At 42.1% G+C, this 21075-nt stretch overlaps 1 protein-coding gene across 3 annotated transcripts; it reads right to left on the reverse strand.

Annotated features, from left to right (window-relative positions):
• Nucleotides 1-737: 737 nt before the first annotated feature.
• On the reverse strand, nucleotides 738-19819 carry ANKEF1 (ankyrin repeat and EF-hand domain containing 1). Of its 3 annotated transcripts, XM_075749788.1 has the most exons (8): nucleotides 13814-13941; nucleotides 11665-11814; nucleotides 10822-10945; nucleotides 9102-9924; nucleotides 5987-6213; nucleotides 4533-4711; nucleotides 3199-3342; nucleotides 738-2166 (listed from the first exon to the last, which is right to left on the reverse strand). In XM_075749788.1, exons 1-8 carry the CDS (start codon nucleotides 13823-13825, stop codon nucleotides 2041-2043), a joined length of 1785 nt encoding a protein of 594 aa, XP_075605903.1. In that variant the 5' UTR covers nucleotides 13826-13941; the 3' UTR covers nucleotides 738-2040. The 3 variants fall into 3 exon arrangements, with proteins under 3 accessions (XP_075605903.1, XP_075605901.1, XP_075605902.1); XM_075749786.1 differs by lacking the exons at nucleotides 10822-10945; nucleotides 11665-11814 and adding an exon at nucleotides 19688-19819 and having other exon boundaries at nucleotides 13814-14194; XM_075749787.1 differs by lacking the exons at nucleotides 10822-10945; nucleotides 11665-11814 and adding an exon at nucleotides 19136-19742 and having other exon boundaries at nucleotides 13814-14194.
• Nucleotides 19820-21075: the final 1256 nt, after the last annotated feature.

Consider the following 21075-nt stretch of genomic DNA (forward strand, 5'->3'; position numbering starts at 1 on the left):
AGTATCTCACTTGCCTGTAAAGTCTTTATACTGAACTATTAAAATGCTAAACATACCAGGGTATCTTCTCAATGTAAGCAACTTGGCATAAACTACTCGTGCACAACCACATTCACACAGATATGTTCAGAAGTGGTATTTGAAAATAGTATCCCACTAGATAGAGCTACTTGCTTTGCATTTGTCTTGGTTATCTACTAAATATCACTTTTATATTTGGATGTCCAGCTAGAGTTAAAAAGGGGGATCACTGCACACAGTGATGGTGTCTTTAAGAATGTGACCGCACAGGCTTTCCCCAACAATCTTCCACTCTGCTCCTTTATACCTAGGCAATTCCAGGCACGGAAATGCTATATCACACATGTCAACAACAGCAAGACTTCATTCTTATTACAGGAAATGATGAACTGGAAGGAAATGAACCCAGATTGAAGCTCAGACTCCAGAGTTCAAGATGTGCAGTTAAGAAGAGAATGTTTGAAAACAAACTTTCAAAAGTAGCTATACTCTTGAGCCAGATAGCTCTTGAAGTCTCACGATGTTAAAATAAATTTGAGGAATGGGTACTATCAATCCAGAAGCTGATTTAATTTACCATATTTTAGGCCAGTGCCATCTTCTCTCCTAAGGGACACAGGCATCACCTCACTGGACGATGAGGGAGTGAACTGCATTGCTAGAAAACTTTCTTTATCATGTGCCAGCAGTAGTTAGCTGATGTTGTGAAACACAAGGGATTTTTATCCCTTATGTGTTCGCTAACTAGACTCTTCTCACAATCTAAATTTAAATGTAAATTTATTTTTTTAAGTTTCTAAGGATATTTGGGCTGGAGGGTTCTGCAGGCTATTTGCATATTGTAGACTATTTAATTTTTCTGTAGTCTGAATGTTCTTGTATCCTGTGAAAGAATAGATAGGAGGTTTCAGTTCACTTCTCCACGCTTTCTGCTGCTTTTAGGGCATTCCCTCCCACTACTTTCCTCTCTAAGCTAAACATTCCCAGTATTTCCAGCCTGTGCTTACCCAAAACTTATCACCAGTTACTGTCTTTTTGAAGCTCCAAATTGGGCTCACTTCTCTGCTGCCAACGATTTTGCAGAGATAATTAACAGAATCCAAGAGATGCTGAGTCTTCAGCAGAATGCAGGCTGGTTTGGCCTGGTCCCATCACAGAAATTGTGACATTATACACTTCCTATAATGAACTTTCAGTACCTTTTCTTCATACTAAACTACCACAGCCTGGTCAGGTCACTTTGAAGACACCAGTTCCTTCCCATCCAAAGAACTTATTTTAATGGCAGGGACAATATCCGTTGACTTTGCTGTTGTAGGAGCAAGCACTATTTGGATTAGCTGTGGATGTAGCTCTTAATACAAGAATCTGCATTCACAAAAATCTCTGAATGTTTTTCAAGTTTGCCAAAAATATCTAAAGGTTTTGCTGACAGCTTTGCCACACTGCAGTTGGGGAAATACGTCCTCAGTGAGTTAGAAAAGCTTGTGCACTTGCGCAGGTGTAGGAGAGAGAACATGAAAGCAGTAAGCTAGACAGTAGTAGTCTTGGTTATAAATCCTGTACTTTCTGTTGCCTCTTCAGACAGCCAAGAGCAGTGGTGTCTTACATAATTTCTGAATGCTGTCTTCATATCTTTATATTTAATAGCCTTTCGGTAGAAAGGGTAACACTTATATTTTCCAGAAAGAAGTCTTCTGTTGGGGCAAAAAATAGCCTCATAAAGCCATACCTTTACAAAGAAAAAGGATGCGTGTGTCACAGCAGTGGCCATTTAATGAACTATGCTAAACCTGCTCCAAGACTTAGAATCACATGAAGATAAACCTTTCTCCAGACTAAGCCCTCAACAAAAGATTGTGTGTAAGCAACATAATCTACAGAGGAAAAAACTTGCTACATTTCTTTTTTGATCATATCTGAGATACATTTACTGAGCACTGCATGATTCCTTATGTACAGAAGAGTAGTTTTTCAGATTTTTGTCCCCTCAAAATATGTGCTGAAGTAGCTGTGTGCTTATTCCATAACTTTTCTATTAAAGGGGGTTGTGAAGCTTTCTGAGTGGTCATCAAGCGCAAGGCGTTCACGGAGCAATTCTTGCTTTCTTACTAGCTCCTCTGTTGCGGCTTCAGGGGTCCAAATCTAGAAAATAAAGGTAGCCGTAGTTAATTTGGATGTGACTTCTGCAACTGAGGCATTAAGTAGATGCTGTTAGCCAAACAGAGCCATGTTCTAGCGCTCCTTTCCATCCTGAGACACAGAAGATGACTAGCACTCCCAGTGGAAGGCACCACAACAATTTGTGTATATAGAAGCAGAGCATTCTCTTGTTGTTGCTTCCAATCTATAACATGTTATGGGCTCAGATTAGGGATAATGTGGGAAAGATGATCCAGAGCTAATTGTTTAGAATGACTGACTGGGGCCCAAGATCCTCAGAGTGGAAAACAGTAATTAGCTGTAGAGTAAATGGCAATGTAGCTTTATTCCCCTGAGACCCTTGCAGAAACTAGCACAAATGTTAGGGAAATGGTAAACAAGCTCCTCACAAAACTTCTCAATCAGCAATGGAATTCTTTTCCTCTTTAAGCAGAAAAAAATTCTTTAAAAAAATAACTTCTCTGTGGTCTTCTTCTGTTTTTCAGTTATTTGTCAATGAGTATTAATACATCTCTGATACAATTCTTGTATTTCCAGTATTCTAACTCTAGGAAGTAAATATTTGGTGTACTGTGATCCATTTAGTTGAGTAACTGTTGCTGACATAAGTAATCACGTGGTTGAGAGGGCAAACTAGAAGTTGGTGCTGGTCCCATGCACAAGGACTTCTATCCTTTAAGTGTAGGAATGTAAAAATGCACACCATGAACGTAGCCACATTTGTATTTTACTGTGGGTCCGCTTTAATCCTATTTTTAAAACCTGATAAGAGCTTGATTTCCATCATAATTTGTTTTATATAAATCTGAGTGTGTGTGTATATAACATATATACATACATATACATGAACTCTTTAGTTTATTGTTGTTTTGTGGCAATCTCTCTAGCCTGTGTCACTTTATCTACAAGCTAGTTGAATTGTGAAGTCATTTCATCAGATTGCTCTGGTTTTTGATCTACAGCAAGGCCTACCTTTAACATCAAACTGTGGTCGTGTTTTGCAACTGTACGTACTTTTCTGGGTTTGAATGCGATGTCATCTTTCCTGGTAGCACCGCTGGTTATCAAAGAGTTCAGATAAATAACACTGTCCTCAAGGGAATGCGCCGTCTTTTCAAGAATGGCTTTTTCTACAACTGGCAGAGATACCTGTGAAGGCTGAAAGAAAAATTATCGGTTATACAAATATATCACATATGGAAGCAAGGCACGTATCCTGCATCTTCTGATACTTCTTTCACTATCTATTTACTGTGGGTGTGTCTTAATCTGCTCAGAATCTGTTTTTCTTAAAGCTGGTATTTTTTTAATAATCAAAAATTGTGAGGGAAAACCTTTTAAAAGGCAGAGGATGACTCTCTTGGACACCAAAACATTAACTGCTCTTTAAGACTTACAAGACAATCACGTAGTACCACTGGTGATACCATCCTGTGCCAGGTGATGAATAAATAAGCACCTAGGGTTGTCATCCTCCTGCCTATGAAAGTCCTATGCTATCCCTGACATTCAAAACCTTTTTGAAAGGGAAAAACCAACATTTGGCTACTGGGACATGTTTACTGCACCGTCCAGGGCAGGACCACTGATGGACACTTCTAGCAATGCAGATACGATTGCATTTTTCTCTCTAAATAGCATCCCAGGTCTGACTAACAAGTACCACCGGTAAATCGGGAAGATGTCATCTGCAACAAGACAACCAGATGTGGTCACGGAGGCTGATGTCAGCTTGGGAATGAGGGCAATGGTAAGGTACTCAAGGCCCCTGGGGGGTGCAGGAAAGGCATTCAGAGGTACAACAGCCAACCTCAGTGTGGGATTTGAGGAAAGGACTCGGGTCGACAGCAGAAGAGGAAGGATGTGAGACAAGCTGGGAAATGAGAAGTCAGTAAGCCTGGTATCACCTCAGTGAGTTTGAACAGCAGAATAAAAAGACCTTTCTACTAATTTGAAGGGTCTTGATCTTATCCTGTGAAGAAACAGGTGCTCCCTTTAAGAAATTACAGTTACCAGTTGTTCAGTATTTACCACAACAGAGCTGGATGATCATAAACTTCAGGAGGAGGTGTAAAAGAAGAAGAAATATTTTTCTGTGTCCTGTCAGTGAGATAGGACACTATTCTTAAGTGGGACTGGAGAAGACATGAAGTTCATATGATTAAGAAATAAAAACTTTGATCAATGAACAAGTACTAGTACTGGCAAGAAGTTCTGGCTTCTGAAAATACTCACTTTAACAAAACTGCCTGATTTATAGCTTGAGAGACATGACTGGCAAATAAATGAAAGAAAGAAGCACTGTACTAACTACTACCAAATCAATCCTTTGTTACCATCTCTCATACCTCTTTTTTCACAGCCTGTACCTCTACAGGCATTGGTGTAGAAGGTGACTTTGGCTTCACAACTCTTTCTTTCTCTGCTTTTTTTTCTGTTACTTTTGGCAAATTTTCCAGTTTATTTTGGAGCAGATCAATTATTCTAGAATCTGCAAATACTTTAGCAATATCAAGAGCATTCTTCCCTGTAGTTAAAAAAAAAAAACAACACCCAAACACCTGTATAAGACATGCAAATGAACCTTGGCACTTGTTATTGCAACTGGATAATGACACTACAGTCAACGGAATTTAATTAGGTCTCTATCTTATTAGCCATTCAGTGTGCCAGCAGCATGCCTGACGTTGGTGCGAGGACTGGCAGTCATCAGCGCTGCTTACAGAAATAAGAGCTTGCAGAAATGAGCCAGGAAACAAAATACTGCAGGAATTCTTGGAGTGGTTGCTTTGCTCTTAATGTCCTGACGTTTGCAGCTTAATAGACTGGTCCTGCAGGTTGTAATTTTGATCTTTGAGAGCACTTAGCACTAGGAAATGGCTAGCACAGCACAAGATTAGGAATGTAGACCAAGTTATTGTAGGTGTCTACCTCTTCCAGTGCTTGCTCTGTGGCTGGCAAGGAGTCAAGGGAAAGCCCCACGATTTAAACAGTGCTGAACGCCTTCAGTGCCAAAGAGAGGAAAAACTCTCCTGGATATTATGAGATGAGAGACTGTGGCTGTAAAGTAGTTGCAAGACTAGTGCCGTGTGAATTGGAACTATGCATGGTAACAGAAATGGGAGAACACACAGCCCTTCTACAAGCAAGGTTTCACTTTTCACTAAGGCATTTTGGGAAGGAAAGTCTCGTTATATGGCAATATTGTTTCCTATGTTAGAACAAGAGTGTAAAATGTGATAAATGTTAACTGTTTAAATGACTCAAAATAGAGGAAATAATACTGAATGAGGGATCTGCTGTGAGGAGGTAACACTTCGGTATCAGTTCAGATTTGTTTTTCTAAGTATTTTTTTCTCAGGGAGTAATATTTACATGCTAATCAGCAAGAAATTTTTTTTAACCAGTGCTGCCTGTCCGTAAAAATAAGTGATTTAAATAGGTGGCAGACTAAAAATATGATTTTCCATCAAATAATATTAATAACTATCTAGAATTTTTCCATTAAAGCCACTTATAACTCTGTATATATCCTGTGAGGAGCAATAGCCTCCTTAAGCATGTAATTAATCCTGTTACTTTATTTTCTAGATGCATAAAACCCAGAAAAGCTGACCACTTAGAATAGTGACTCCATACTGTAGAAAACTAATTGAACCTAAGTCTTACCTTCATCCCAATCCTGATAGCAAACACAAATTCAGAACGCTTCTGAAAGTGCTCTAAGAACTTAAGGGTTTTTTTCAATAAAACATACATACACATAAAGAAACAGGCCTTTTGGGGAAAGATTGATATTTACCATTGCTGTTTGTCATTTGGATGTCAGCACCTGCATTGATTAAGAAATAGACTATATCCAATCTGCAGATCTCAATGGCTCTCATGAGTGGGGTTGCGTTGCCTATTGCAGGTGCATCCACTGCTGCTCCAGCCTTCACTATCAGTTCAGCAAGGTCGAGGTGTCCGTTATAGCAGGCGTGATGGAGGGGAGTCCACATGAAATTGTCTGTTGCGTTTACATCAGCCCTACAAAAGAGTAAGAGGAGCGGTGGCAGATGAAGCTAGCTACTAGATAGAGTAACATCCACAGCTCCAAGTGCAATCAGCGCTAACTGCCTACTGCGATGGCGTATTCAATGTAAATAAATATTTTCATATTGCTATGGCTACTCTGAAACCATTTTAGTATCTGATATATAGCTTGTCATGGAATATTAATTGTAGGAGCGTGCCTGGGTGGTGAACACATCCCCCTCCAAGCCAACACAGTGTCCTCTACATGGAGGCTTTCACAGGTGCAGAGAAAAACAGGCATTATAGAGCTTAGTCTTGTAAAATGCTGATAGCATTTGTGCTGTAGCTTCACCGAGAATGGCAAAAAGCAGATATAGGAAATAAAAAAAAGAATGCTTCCGGGCCAAGAACAGGTGCTCTAAAACCCATGGCAAAATTGCCTACTGTCCAATTTACAAATGAGTTAGAGAAGGTCTCTCTTAGAAAATCTGAGGATTTAAAACTTTTTCAGCCACTGGACTAGATGAGTTTCAGCTCGCAGGTTCAAACTGGCGTGTTCTGGAGGATGGAAGGGCTAGTTTTGGGGAGATGCTTGCAATATACTGCCTTTGGATGAAGCTGAGGGGAAAAGCAGTATCAGCCCTTTATCAACTGGCTGACTTGGGAGCTTCTGGGCTGGGGCGATGCAAAAGGAAGGCTTGGGGAACAAGAGCTACTAGAGCCCCTTAATGGTGTAAAAAGGGAAGAAATATGGTTCCCCAGAGCTCTGAAGAAAGCCTGGCCCACGACCATGCCCAGATCTGCGATCCCCCACGTGTGCCATGGGAGGGTTCAGAAGGGGTCAAAACCTCACAAGGGGATCCCCCAGTACTCAAGTGGAGTGAATTACTTTCCATTGTAATCAGGGCAGCCTTGAGGTCCTGACCTGCCTTAGGGTCACTGTCCCATTTACTCTAGGGACAGAGAGCTTGATGTCTTCCCAAAAGACATGGAGGGTGGGAGGGAGGAGAAGGAAAAAAAAATAGGAAGCTGCTTCCAGGGATAGCTTTTTTGTTCTTTTGGTCAGATGGTTAGTATTTAACTCTAGATCAAAAGAACAGGTTTGTCTGTTCATCTTTTCTTGTTTAAATTTTTAATATTTTTCAGAATTCTACCTTTGGTGAGATCTTATCACAGTGAATTCCCCTGACCTACCAGTTTTACCTTTTTTTTTTCCAGTCTTTCAGATGCTTAGCCATTATGGTTTATTTGTATGCAGTTTCCATTTCCTTTATATTTCTCAAAATAAGTGGTTCCAGTTATTCCACTTTCTCTCTCGACCCAACCTCCATGCCTGTACTGACACTCTGTCTGCCTCTGAATCCTTCTTGCTAACTTCATTCGATCAGAAACAAACTGCTTGAAGGGAACAGGGACAATACAGCACTGACTTAAAAATTCTGCAGCATTTTCTCCTTATCAAGCACTGAATTTGCCTTTAGCCCAAATTTAATATACTTCTGAGTCTTTCTGGAACAAGATAGAAACTAGGTCCCACCAATTTATGTTTAAAGCTCAGCATTTTCTATAGCTCTGGATAAATGTTTTGTTTTCTATTCAATATGGATTTGTGATACTGTACTGAAAAGGTTATAATGTAAAAAAAAATATGTGAACTCCCATGCAAACTGAAAGTATCTGAAAGTTGGTGCTGTTGAAGTATGCAAAGCTGAACAGGATACTGATAACTTCCCCTCTCCATCTTCTGATTTCTGTCAATTTAAAAATCTCAAAATTGGTACTAATTTTTTAAACTAAGTTATTACATTTCTAGGTCTAACTGTTAGATATGATGAGATGTGACTCCAGTGCTGTCTAGTGAGGCTTGATGAAAGCAGTGGAGATTAATTTGCTAACTCTTGCATCCTTATCTTTGGAAGACCTTAACATACACACTTATGAAATTTCCCATGTGTTCCAGGAATGTCGGTGTAATTACTAGGGTGTGTAAACATCCATGTGCTGTTAAGTCTTTGCAGGAAGTACAGCAACAACTACAGCCACATATCCTGAAGAAATGAATGTTAAAATTAATTCTAACTATAGGCAGAGAACAAAGCTAATGTAAATATCTTTGAAAAATGTTCATTTAAGCGTTCATGTGAATGACTGTAGGACTACGGCAGTCTGACAATAAAAACGAAGAGATTATGCTATTTCACAAGTATGACTGAATCTTTTAAAAATTGCTTTCATTTTGAAGCTGTCATTGAGATTTTTCACAAATGTGTCTGTAGGCTATAAAATTGCTGAAGCACTTCTAAAGTGAGGAACAGACTAAATAGCAGGACGCACTTCTGGTGTAAGTCCTGCTGCCTTGGCCTGCTGAGGCTGCAGAGGAAAGTGATTATAAGGCTTATCCCCTTAAAACATTTGCACGCAAAGGCCATGGCATGTGGAACAGGGAAGTCCAGGATTGCCTTGATGAATCAGCTAAGAGTACCTTGGTGATTTCAGGCAAGTCACTTGAGCCAGACTTCCCCAAAATCATTCATCTGACTTTTGAGAGTTGAATTTTGAGGATGTGCTGTTTGAGACATGGGTATGAACTAACTGCAGTTCCAAGAGATGGGATTTGTACGTGCTCTGCATGTGATCAAAATGTCAACAGCCCGGACACCAAAAATTTCAGGCCTGGGGAACTTTCCTCCTGGGTGTTTCTATTTCCCTGTTACTAAAATGTGAAAAATAATAAACTAACCCTCTGTAACTCAGGATCTTATGGAACTAACTTCAATATTAAATGTTATGTAAATAGAAAACAAACCATAGGCAGTTGCATCTAAATGTTTACTGAAAATGTATGCTTTTGAAAGCCCTTCCAAAATAGCAATTTAAAAAAAATAAATCTCTGATCTTACCCCTTTTCCAGAAGATACTGCACAACACCTGTGTTCCCACTTGCACATGCAACCATCAAAGGTGTTTTGTAATATTTATCTTTAATGTCTACTGGCACACCTTCCTCAAATGCTTTCTGTAGAGACAGAACATCTCCTGCTCTGACAAGGTAGTTAATATTCATGTACGTTTTCCTTGGCTCATCTATATACCAGGCACGGTCATCATGCACGGGATGGGCGGATGGGTGGTCTCGGTTAAAATGGTAGCTATCAGCAATGCTCTGAATAGCTTCAATCATGTACATGGGGAAGCCATCTTCCCTACGCGGACATGCACTCTTCGGAATAACACAAATGGGCACGGGGATGGCGATGCTTTTTTTGCCTCTTCGTTTCTTCCTTTTCTTCCCCTTCTTTCCTTTGAGTCCAAAGGATGTTATAAGACAGTTTTTCTGCAAGTATTTAGAGCCTTTAAAAAATTCTTCTATGTTGATTCCCTCGTGGTCAGATTCTTCATGCATTTCAGCAATAGTTTGTATTTGTTCAACATCCACAAAGGCACACTGCTTCTGAATAACAGATATAAAATCATCTGTAGCTACCGTCCCATCTCCTTGGTCGATGGCCTCAAGCGCCTTGCGGAGGGCAGCCTGGTGCTCTAAGGACCAGTCGTATAGCCTCAGCGCCCAGCGAGGGTTGTCCTCCTTAGCCCCAGGCTTGGACTGTTTTATAAAGGTATCTTCAATTCTACGCAATTCTGCTGCTGCTGCTTTAAAACCACCTTCCTTGGCCACGGCTCTTGGGGTCTTTGTTAACAAGTTTGTCCATGTAGGATCACAGCCTAACAATATGGATGCAATTTCACTGATAAGGCAGTGGAGTTAGTAATTGCTGATCACATAAGAGAAGAGACTTGTAATATACATGCAACTAATTGCCACAGGTCTACAATTTTATACTGCCTTAACTATAAAGAGCGATAGTAGAAGGAACCGCGCCATTGATCTCAGACCGCGAGGTTAGCCGCATGTCCGTGTTTGTTTCCCGAAAGGAGAGTCATTGGGCACCCATGCTTTAAGTATCCATCCACTCATGAATACGCATAGAAAGGCAGAAGTTCAGTGAAAACTTTACACTTTTACTTAGTGGTGAGCAATGTTAAAAAGAAACAAGCTAAGATTAAAATGTCACTCGCTGTTCTATGCCCCAACCTTGCAATTTGGTGATGGACCACTGGTTAAATGTCTGAATCACAAGAACAGAATGTAAGATTTTCCATGGTGCTCTTGAATCAAAGCTTGAAGTGATATTATTATCTGATTAAGTTAGGAAACACTCATAGCTTCTTTGGAGTATGTTTCAATGCCCATGGGTGCCAAGTTTTCTCCATGACTACACAGAGATAATTTTTAAGTGATCAGCAAACCAAAAATTAATTTTCTGTTGGAAGATTCAATATGATGCTTCTAAAAACTAAAACCAGAACCACTTAATACAGTCCAATTCTAAGTTATACAAACCCATGATGTTCCTGCTGCTTGCTTTAAGAAATATTTTACCTCAGCCATATTAGTAGAAATAAGTCATAATAGCCTGTGTTAGGCACTTGATGGGAATTACATATAGCACGTGATACCTCAGAAAGTCAAATCTTTCATAAATGCCCAAGGGCAATCTTTCCTTTAGCACAGAACAAGAATATACATGTTAGTTGCAAAGTAACTTAATTTTAATGTACCTCTCTGCCCTATAAACTTGCAGCAATTTGCAAATCCTCCCTCTGCAGCGTAATGAAGTGGCGTGTTACCGTTCATAGCAATCAGGCCCAAGTCTCCATTATAAGCTGAAATAATCCTCAAAATCTAGAAGGAGAAGACAGTCAGTACCACCAAAAATCTTGTCTGTTTCCTGAGATGGAGGGGGAAGTGTGAGAATAATTTACAAATAAATGCAGTATCATATATTCCTGGTTTATACAGTGAACTTCTCTCCCATGTCCGGCTGATCAATGTGTACGTAATGTTCAAGTTTTCTATAGTACTGTGCTTACTTAATTCAGGAAATAAAAACCTTGTTCATTTGTAGACATCAAGGACACCCTTCGCTCCTGCCAGCCTACTGTAAGCCACTGTTAGAGTAACTCTGTCATTGCATGCACAATCAAAACTGCGTAATTTTATATACTTTGAAGATGATATGGGGGATAAGGAAGAAAGTGTCTAACTGCAGTTGTTTGCATCTGCCCCTCTTATAAGAGTAATGTTTCATCCATGTTACACAGCTGTGACATGCTACACGTTGAGAGAAAAGCTCTCCGATGGAGCTGGTCACACCAGACAGCCACACTTGCAGACGCGCTCTGCGGTACCTTGGCAAAAAGGGCTCTGCAATTATGAGAGGCTCTATCACTGCTGGATTCCATTTGATACTTAAAAAGAAGCTGTTATTGACTACTGATTGTTATGCTTTGATCAGCTGAGATACTGGATTCAAAAAATGAAACAAAACCAAAAACCCTAAAACAAACCAAAAAAAGCAGGTTTGGCTTTGCAGCCGTCCTTAGCACCACAAATGATGATACCTCAAAAAAGCCTCCTTTGGCTGCAAAGTGTGCAGCACTGTGTCTTTCAAGGTCAAACAGGTTAACATCGACTCCTCTTTCAAGCAGACCACGCACCAACTCGAGAACGCCTTCTCTTGCAACTTCCATTAAGGCTGTGCGACCCGTAGCCTGCAAGGTAGCAAGAAAATAATTCAGAATTTTTCTATGCTAATTCAGGTTGGAACAATATGATCTGATTTTTGCAAGGTGGCATAAAACTGAAGGTCACCTTTCAGATATTATTGGAAAAAAGGAGACAAGTCTAATAATTTCAAAGATACTTGCAGGTAAACTTTAAAAATCTAGCCATAATGCTGCTAAAATGCATGTTTGTAAAATGTAACACAAAATATCACCTCCATCGTGAAAAAGCATAAGGAGCTATGGCTGGAGGAGTGCTACAGGGAAGGCAAAGCAACTGGGGAATTTCACTACTGCTCTGAGAGGAAAAGTTCACAGTCTAATACATTAGTACTGTCTCTTTTTCTAGCTATTAGCGTATGTTTGTGATTAGCAGTACCTATTTTCTTTATAATGGACTTTGGTAAATCCGGTGACCTTCCCAAAAGCAGAGCACATCTTGGATCAGGGATCGCCTGCCATTAACCTCTTGCCCACAGCAACACTTAGAATATCTGACTTGCCACTCTACAGAGGGGCAGAGAGCTGTGGATGTGTTCCACCGAATCATACTTTTTCCCCCCCCGATATCTGTCTTTCTCTGGGCCTCACAAACCATTCCCCTTAGGTGACCAGGTATGTGCCCATCATATTACAAAAGAAAAAACAAAACAAGCCAGGTTTCTCATATTGCAGGTACAGTGAGTGCATGAAGCAGACGTGTAGGATGGGCTAAGGATGTCCAAACATTGGTTTTGCTATAGCTACAAGCTGGGAAGGATACTGCAAAACTAAAACAAAAGCTGTGGGTAGCTTTAAGGGAAAGCTTGAGCTCCTTGATTTGATCAACAGCACAGAGCTTGGGTCCTTCAGGTCTTTGTTAAAAGCAAGGAAGTAAACAAATAAATAAGACATGCAAAAGAGAGAAAAGAGTTTCTTACGCCTCATCCCTGCCTCGATTCCCCATCAGGTTTTTCATGCCGGACTCACCTTATATTGAATATTATTTCAACTTTGAAAACCTTAGGGCACATTGAGACAAAGTATAGATCAGCGTTGCTCCACTGAAGTACAGTGAACTGCAACTCCTGGCCCAGTTACATTTTGGGTTTGTAAAATATTTGCACTCTAATCTACAAAAATCGAAATCAGGACACGTGGTTCAATCAGAAAACTTAAATCCCTGCTCCTGTAAAAAACGGGGGATACAGAAGAAGGGAATAGGCATGGTCACAGAGTTAAGCACTTGTCACTGCTTTACTATTTTAATGTGAGGATTTAAGGTCATATACTCTAGTCATCTGGTACCTATTCCTGTTCTTAGTTACAGAAATATTCATACTGGGTTTCTTGCATTGGGATTTGCTCCTCTCTCCAAGAAATTCAGACATATTTCTTTAATATCATGAGCTTGCTCACAGGCTTGTAGAAATACAGGCTTCCCATCAGTAGTACAGTTGTTAACATCTGCACCATAATCCAAGGCAATTTGCATGCAGTGGTAGTGCCGCCTTGTAGGTAAAATGCAGTAAAACAAAACACCTGCAAAGAAAACCAGCAGGGATTCAGGTGTGATACTGAATGGTAAGAAAGGTTACTCGGGCTGTAAGCTTCACAGCTGAATGGACAAACTCCTTCAATAGGGACCCAGGAACTTCTGTTAGGGTATATACAGGTAAAAAAGACTTCTAGTTTAAGGCCTCTGAACTTGGGGAGAAAACCAGAATTTAATGTGTGACAGGTCGTGGGAGGAACATGATTCTCAGTCGCAAGTTATCTTTCAGCTATGTACTGGAGGGACCTATGATTTAAAGGCCTAGACTGTTTGGGGAGAATTATTTTCATTTTCATCAAAGTTCTTACAACCAATAGCTTCTGTTGAGCTGTGAGGGTTACTCTCAAGCATGGTTCCTCTCTACAGATTGGACACATCATACGTAGCAAGTGTACAACACAGTAAGGAGGCATTTTATGCTGTTTCTGGTCTGATAAGGTTCCCTTAACTTACCTTTCCCTTCATTATCCACAGCAGTCATGTCTGCTTTAGCTTTTGCTAATAACTCCAAAACCAACTCATGGCCCAGCTCAGCTGCCTTCATTGCTGGAGTACGTCCCATTTTGTCCTGGACATCTGGATGAGCTCCCTGTTCCAGCAAGAAGCTGCACATGTCAACATCATTTTTAATGCAGGTCAAATGAAGGGCACTATATCCTTCCATTGGCTCTGTGAAATTAATGAGATTTGGGAATCCATTCTGGACAAGCTTTTCTATTTGCTTCTTGTCTTTCTGGTGAACACACTGAAGAAGTTTGTAAATCTGTAAGTTTTGAAGTCTGTTATCTACCGGTAACATCCTGGGAAAAAGGGCTTCTTTCAAGGAAGTAATGTCTGCATGGGGAGAGAAGAAAACACGTAAACACAGAGAAGTGATTATAATTACACAACAGTAACAGGAATCGAACTACGTTCAAGGCATGAAAATATTCACTTTAACTTGACAGCACTAAGCTTTGAATGAATTTATCTCACTTAGTATATACACCGTATATAGAAACTATATAAACACATGTAGCACCTTGCAAAATTGTTCTTTCTAGTCATCAAACTGTTCTGAAGAAGTCTCATTCAAGGTGAAAATTAAGTTAAGAAACTGTAAGGTAACTGCTTTCCATTCAGGGAACTGTTATAATCTACAATTACTTGGAAGTCTAAGGGAAGGCTGATCATCTGTTATTTTAGTATTTCAAAGGAGAAAAAAAAATCACAAGTCACAGTGTCATCTGCACTTGCTAAAACATAAAATTGATCCATCACTCATCAATACTGGAGCACCTTCTTTTTTTTTTTTTTTTGGTAGCCAATGCATGAACTTCCTGCTGGGCTATGTACATAAAAGTCAAATGCTTGTCTTTGCAGCAAAACCCTTGGAGGAAAAAAGATGCAGACTGGCATGGGATGGGATACTGGCATGGAAAAAGGTTCCCCCAGGTGATGCAACACGTGCTTCTCCAGAAAAGTGCAGTGCAGGAAATCAGTTTTGCATTTGCCTCAACTCTGGGTTGGGTTTTTTTTAGGCTTTTTAGCCTCTTTTAGCTAGTCACAGCACTTGTGGCTGGAGGGCCAAGCAAGGGTCAGACATTATAAGGACCATTTCTGAAGCTCGCTTAACCGGATGGGAAGCTTCCCATCTGCTTCAGCAAGCCTTGGGTCAGCCTGTCCTCCAAACCCAGCTGTGCTTACAAGACACGCAACAAAAAATGTGGAGGAACAGGGTTGTGTTAGGGAATACTTGGGTTTTTTGGTTGTGGGGGTTTTTTTATTAGCAACATATCCTGTAAATGGGAACACTCAGCAATCTGCCTGGCTACTGCTGAGTGTTTTGTGGAACATCCCAGAAGAGGTGAGTTTTAAGAGAGATAAGTAGAAGGATGCAGAATTCCAACAAACTTTTTAAGGCAGCACCTCCCATTCTGGAAAGGAAGCCTGAGCAAAAACTGTAGGAAAAGTAGACAAAAATGAACAAAGGATAACCAGGTCAGGAATGGACAGAGAACCCCATTACACCATCTGACACATCTGACTGCGGCTGATCGCTTCTCCCCTGTAGCAGAGTTAAAATAGCAGAGGTGTTTCAGGAGAGGAGTAAGGAAGGGGCTGTACAATGCCTGGAGCTACCTAAAGCTGCCCTTTCTAGTCTATGGAGCATTGCTAAAATACTGTAAAATATTCAAGAAAAACTTTTTTTCATTGTAAAAGTTTTGACCAGTTTTATTTGAATTATTATTAGAAGGTGCTTACTTGCAGAAGTGTTTAAGTGGGCACTAAAATGCAAAGACTTTCTCTAGGTAATGTCAGCTGTTCCCACAGTTTGGGGCTTTCTCTCATTTAAAAATGACATTGTTTAAATACTGAATTCTTGTCTGTGTAGGTCTTAACAACCCTCATTGTGGTCACATACAAAATATATTCTTACATTGCACGATTAAATCATTAAGTAGCAACAACTTAAATCTGCTGCCTGTGGCTTGTTTATTCTCATCCTTACCATGTTTTGCTTCTTGTGGCTTACTGTCCTGTGAAAGGGAATAAATGCAGAGGGGTTTTTTTGCTACGCACAGGGGTTACAGCTATAGCAGCACTCTAGTTCTAAAGTTTGGAGTTGAGAAATAAGGCAGCTTCTGGGTAATGCCCTGGTAGAAGCGAAAACTAGAGTCCCCTCTACAGTCTAGCTTTTAGAGCCTGAAACATTAGGAAATAATTCCTAAGCAAAGCCTCAATACTGGAAGTTTTTCCTGGTGTCTGAGCACAGAGGAAAAAGCAGCGTAAACTCTGCAGGGGCTGTGGCGAGGAGCAGCGGGAAGGTACTGCAGGGAAGGCTCTTTCAGTACTTATACCACTGAAATTCAGCAAGAGAAATGTTTTTAAAGATACTCAGGTGAAGCCGACAAGCTTAAATGTTCTCTCATAGTCTTGTTCCATTTCGCACCACTCTGCAGCAGGTCAGGAAGTTGGGTTCACTTCCAAAAACGGGATCCTTTCTTCCCACTGTAATTCATTATTTGCATCTGGATTTTGCACAGCAATTTTTCAGGAACTCATTTAGGATCAAAACTTGCCTTTTCTGCCCTTCTTCCCCTCGCCCCCCGAAGCTGTAAACATTGAAGAAACTACATTCTCCGTGGAAATAGGTTAGTAATGCTATAGAAGACAAGCAGCATTGCAGTTGATAAAAATCTGTAAGTAACATTCGATGAAGACACAAATGGATATAATATCCAATGCATATGGATTTGGATTTATTTTATGGATTATCCTTGAACAGTGCTAGTGCTACATCTTGCACAAACGTTACACTCAGTCCCAGAGTGCCATGCTTTCCAGCGGGTGAGATGACACGCTTGCAAAACAAGTCTGAAACTAAAGTGAAATACGTACCTGATTAGGTATTACTGGCTCCCTACAACCTTTGCCCTGTTCAGGCCATGAGACTGACAGCACACCTTACACTTACTGCACACTTTCCTCTCTGCTCGCAGGGTGACGTATTACACTCAATTACAATTTTAGCCCCAATTCAGCCTGATCAATTTTTCCTGGTGCTTTTCAGATGCTTATCTTCGTATTCTTTTAATACTTCACACACAGTAACAAAATTATTTCCGTAAACGTAAGTGAAATTACTTTCATCACGTTGTTATCACAATTCAACCACCAGCGAGATCCTACCCAGTTTAAAGTCTTTGCTTCAAAGCACTAAGAACCAACAATTTACATGAAAAAGACCGTAACATTTTAACTGTGACAGTTAATATTTCTTTGCAGTATTTCTTGAAAGTGACTGGATCCAGTTTTATTAGAAGTTTCTACAGTAACAGAATCAAAGACAGACAGGTGGGATAGAAAACTTTACCCAGAGTCAGGTAAAGTTACAAGCAAGTGAAACAGGCTTCTGTAATGAAAAATATAACTATGGCATCTGCAAATTTTCATTAAGTGAATACTACCAACCATACATACTTCATAGAGTTTTTATCACTTAACCTGTAACAGATGTTTTAATGGAAAATGAGGGATTGTTAGCATAGCTTTGAGACAGTCATGCTCTGGGGAGGGCTTCATGAAACTATAATCAGAAATCCCAAGCTTGTAACATCTGCTTAGCAACAATTTTATCTCGTTGACAAACATCAACAGAATTGCCACCTTCATTTCTGCCAGATTCTGTCATCGTTTTGGTTGAGAGCATGAACTCATTTCAAATTCAGATTAATCCTTTTCCCAGTACACCTAGTATTAAGAAAATAATTTTAATCAGATCCTTGTTTTCTCACAAAGCTTTCCAAGCTGTGATCGAGGTACGTTGATAGAGAGGGAAGGTCTGGCGGCCAGCGCGCTCACTCGCTGACTCTCTGTCCAAGTCTGGTGCCTGACTGCTGCTTTTTTAAAGTTTTCAACATTTTTCAGTTTCAACATTTCAAGTTGAAAACATCCCTTTAATTACCACTATTCACAAACCAGTAAACAAAATATTCATGTGTTTTATCTTTAGTGAGAGAAAATAGCTTCTTAGCACTTTCTAAATTTAATCCATTTGCATGCTGGCCACAGAGATAAGCATGACCCCTATGTGCCAGTATAAAAGAAACCAATATGGTAACAGTGCTACACTCTATTCACAGCTTTATACAAATAATTGCACTGCATTTTTGGCTGTGACTAATGTTTAGTAAGAGTGATGCAGCAAAATCCTCCTAAAACTGAATTCCAGTATAACGAATAGCCTATATTTCTGGGGTTTCTCTTGGAGCCCTTCTTGGTGTTACCTCTCAAGAAATGCTTTGCCTTGGGCCGAGGCACGGCTTAGCGCCGAGTGATGGTCGCTTCCCGTCTGAACTGAGCGGGTGGTGTTGAGATCTCAGAGCCCGGTCCTGAGTGCTGTAAAGACAGCCCCGAGGTTATGGCTGGATTAGATCAAAAGATTAATCTTTAAGGTCCCTTCTAACCCAAACCATTCTATGATTCTTTTGGCTTCAGTTTGCCTCGTAACTTCCAGTTGCTTTAGCGTTCATCCAAACTGGAACGTACTGGAGCCCAAGTGGCCAGCAGTAGGCAGCCCTCGGGGGCCGGCCAGCACCTGGCAATCAGGTGTATGAGCAACACTTGCTGGGGACGGGCTGAGAGGAGGTTGCTCCTCAGTCAGGAGGAGAGCTTGGGTTCCCTGCAAGCCCCTGGACTGCTGGCAAGCTGGTGAGAAGGTGCTGCTGTACCCAGGAGCAAGGAACAGGGCATGGAACCGTTCCCACAGAGTCCTGGGGAAGCCGGGTAAGGGAAAAAGCTGGTGTTAGGTGATTTTCTGTGGGTTGCGCCCCCGAGGAATGGGTGGTCTGTAGAGGAGACTGGCTTTAACAGGAGAGAAGCTGCTGGAAAGGGAATACGTTGCAGAGCTGGCCTTGACCCGCACTGTACTTAACCGGTAAGGACGTGCTGGTCTGAGGATGCAGAAGGACAAACTGAGGTAGCTGCCAGTCCGCCCTCCCCCGGGAGAGGTGCCAGGTATGGGGGTGCCGACGTCTAGCGGGGAGTATTTCTTTTAGAAATCTGAAGCACAGCAGCTCTGTGGTGCCGCCCCTGCCGTGCCCCCCGCCGTTCGGTGGGCCTGCACCACACGCACTGCCCCACACTTGCCTTCCTCGCCCAGGCGTGCCCGGAGGCTGGATTCAGCCTTCACAACCCGCCGGCTCCGCCCGCCCGCCCTCCCTCACGTTACCCAGGCCCGGCGGGCTGCCCACCCCGGCCGCAGCCCCGGCGCGCCCCTCACCGGGGACTCACCTGAAGAACCACGGGCCTCCGAGAGCCCGGCGACGGCGGCGGCCGGGTCCCCCCCGCCCCCGCCTCAGCGCCGCGTCGCCCCGCCGGCCGGAGCCGTGCCCGCCATTGCCGGAGCCGTGCCCGCCATTGCCGCTCGCCGCCTCCTTGGCAACGGGGCGCCGCCGTGCGCCTACCCTGGCAACGGCGAGGCGCGGCTGTGAGGCGGCAGCTCCCCTCAGCGCCCCGGCGGGCTGCCGGGCACGGCCCGCAGCCTCGCCGCCCTCCCAACGGCCCGGTGAGACGGGGGACACGGCCAGCCTGCTGGTTTACGGGAGGAGGAGGAGGATAGGCGTCGGTGGGAAGGGAGAGAACGGCCGCCGGGCTTGGTAGAGCGATCCCCTGAGCGGGTGCGGGAACCCGGCCCATACCGAGGGTCACTGGGCTGTGTCGGCTTCCCCGTGTTGCCTCTGGCCCTGAGGGGAAAAGTATTTGGTGTCCTTTTCTTCTGTGGTGCCGTGAGGGAGGAGTTGGACGTCACGGCCTTTGACATTTTCTTACTGTTGGCTGACTTACTTGCCAAAGCTCCTTTTCCTGCCATGGAAAGTGGTACATCGTAGTTGTTCCACCTCTAAATAGAATCACCGGCCGTAGAAATGGAACGATGAGATCAATGTATAAACCAACTTCATAGCCGTTCCCAGAGGGTTTGTGTAGCACTACAATGTAAATAAGGCACGTTAGCCTTGAATTGAAACACCATTGCTCGTAGATCTGACTGAGAGGAGAAGCTTATTTATTAACAGAACAACAAAAAAAGTTAGTGCCAACAAACAGGGCTCAAAACTGTTTAAGGGAGTTGAAGCACAAGTCATTCTAGAATAAGGCAAACAGCACTAACAATGGGACTTTCCATGGTCTCTGTGCTTGTTTTCTGTCTGTTCCCTTTAGCATCTAATTTCAGCCTAAACCCACCGTTGGTGCTCCTCCTGGGCTCCCTAGTCCCGTGTGGGGGAACAGCAGAGAGACCGGCTGCTGCGCTGAGACTGTTTGTCTTGTACCGAGCCAAGACTGGCTGTTGAATTATTTTCAAAACACCGCTAGCATTAGGAAGCTCAACAACAAAGTTGGCTGGGTTTTTTGATATGAAATCTCTTCTGCCAGGGAAGTGGAGACACACAGCTGAGTGCATGTCCAACAGTACGGAAAGGCGGGTGGCACGAGGCATGGAACTGTGTGGTGAGTCACAACAATAAATAACATCATTTTAGCATAAAGCATTTTGTTATTTGCTCTGCAAGGAGTGCCATTTGTACAGTAGCTGTTTTGTTCTAGCACTTTGTAGTGTGAGTCGGCTGGATTATTAGTCTTGCACTGTTCTGCCCTTGTTGATTGCTTGCCACTTTGGAAAATATATCGCCCAGGCCCTTCTCCTCTTTCTCCCTGGCCACACCAAATAGATGCTGCAGACATGGCACACCAGATGTTTCCCTGCCTGATCTGTGTAAGTTTTTTTGCTTTTGCTGTTGCCACAAACAAGGAGACACATATGTCTTGGCCTAAGGCACAGGTGACTTCTCTATTTTTTTTCCACTTTGTAGAGTAGCACACATTAAATGCACATTAGAAAAGCTAGCACATGTGTTTTGAAATTTAGTCCAGTATGAAAATAACTGAAGATCTTGTCTGAAACACCTGCATGACTTGACTCTGAAAATTGTGGAAACTCTGGAACCAGGCCATAAAAAGTGTGGGTATCTGGTATTTCACCCCAAGTGTGGATGTGCGTATAGTGCATGTGTGTTTGGGGGGGAAATTCAGATTTTTATGCTTATTTTTCTCACTGTGATCATTTTTCTATGAGCTTTTAGAGAGTCATAACAAGGACTCATGATCCAAGAAACAAAACATCCTTTTTCAACAGCTGAGCATCATAGTGGCTGTTTCAAAGCACTGTGGCTTCA

The sequence above is a fragment of the Balearica regulorum genome, chromosome 3, assembly GCF_011004875.1.
Source record: "Balearica regulorum gibbericeps isolate bBalReg1 chromosome 3, bBalReg1.pri, whole genome shotgun sequence".
NCBI lineage: Eukaryota > Metazoa > Chordata > Aves > Gruiformes > Gruidae > Balearica > Balearica regulorum.

Coding starts and splice junctions, on each gene's coding strand:
- ANKEF1 (XM_075749786.1), bottom strand. CDS start 19,712: ATGGCAGGAAAAGGAGCTTTGGCAA. Junction 14,195..19,687: donor AGGAAAAGGAGCTTTGGCAA/GTAAGTCAGCCA, acceptor CTCCCCATGCAG/ACATTACTTCCTTGAAAGAA. Junction 9,925..13,813: donor TGTGGATAATGAAGGGAAAG/GTAAGTTAAGGG, acceptor CCATATTGTTAG/GCTGTGATCCTACATGGACA.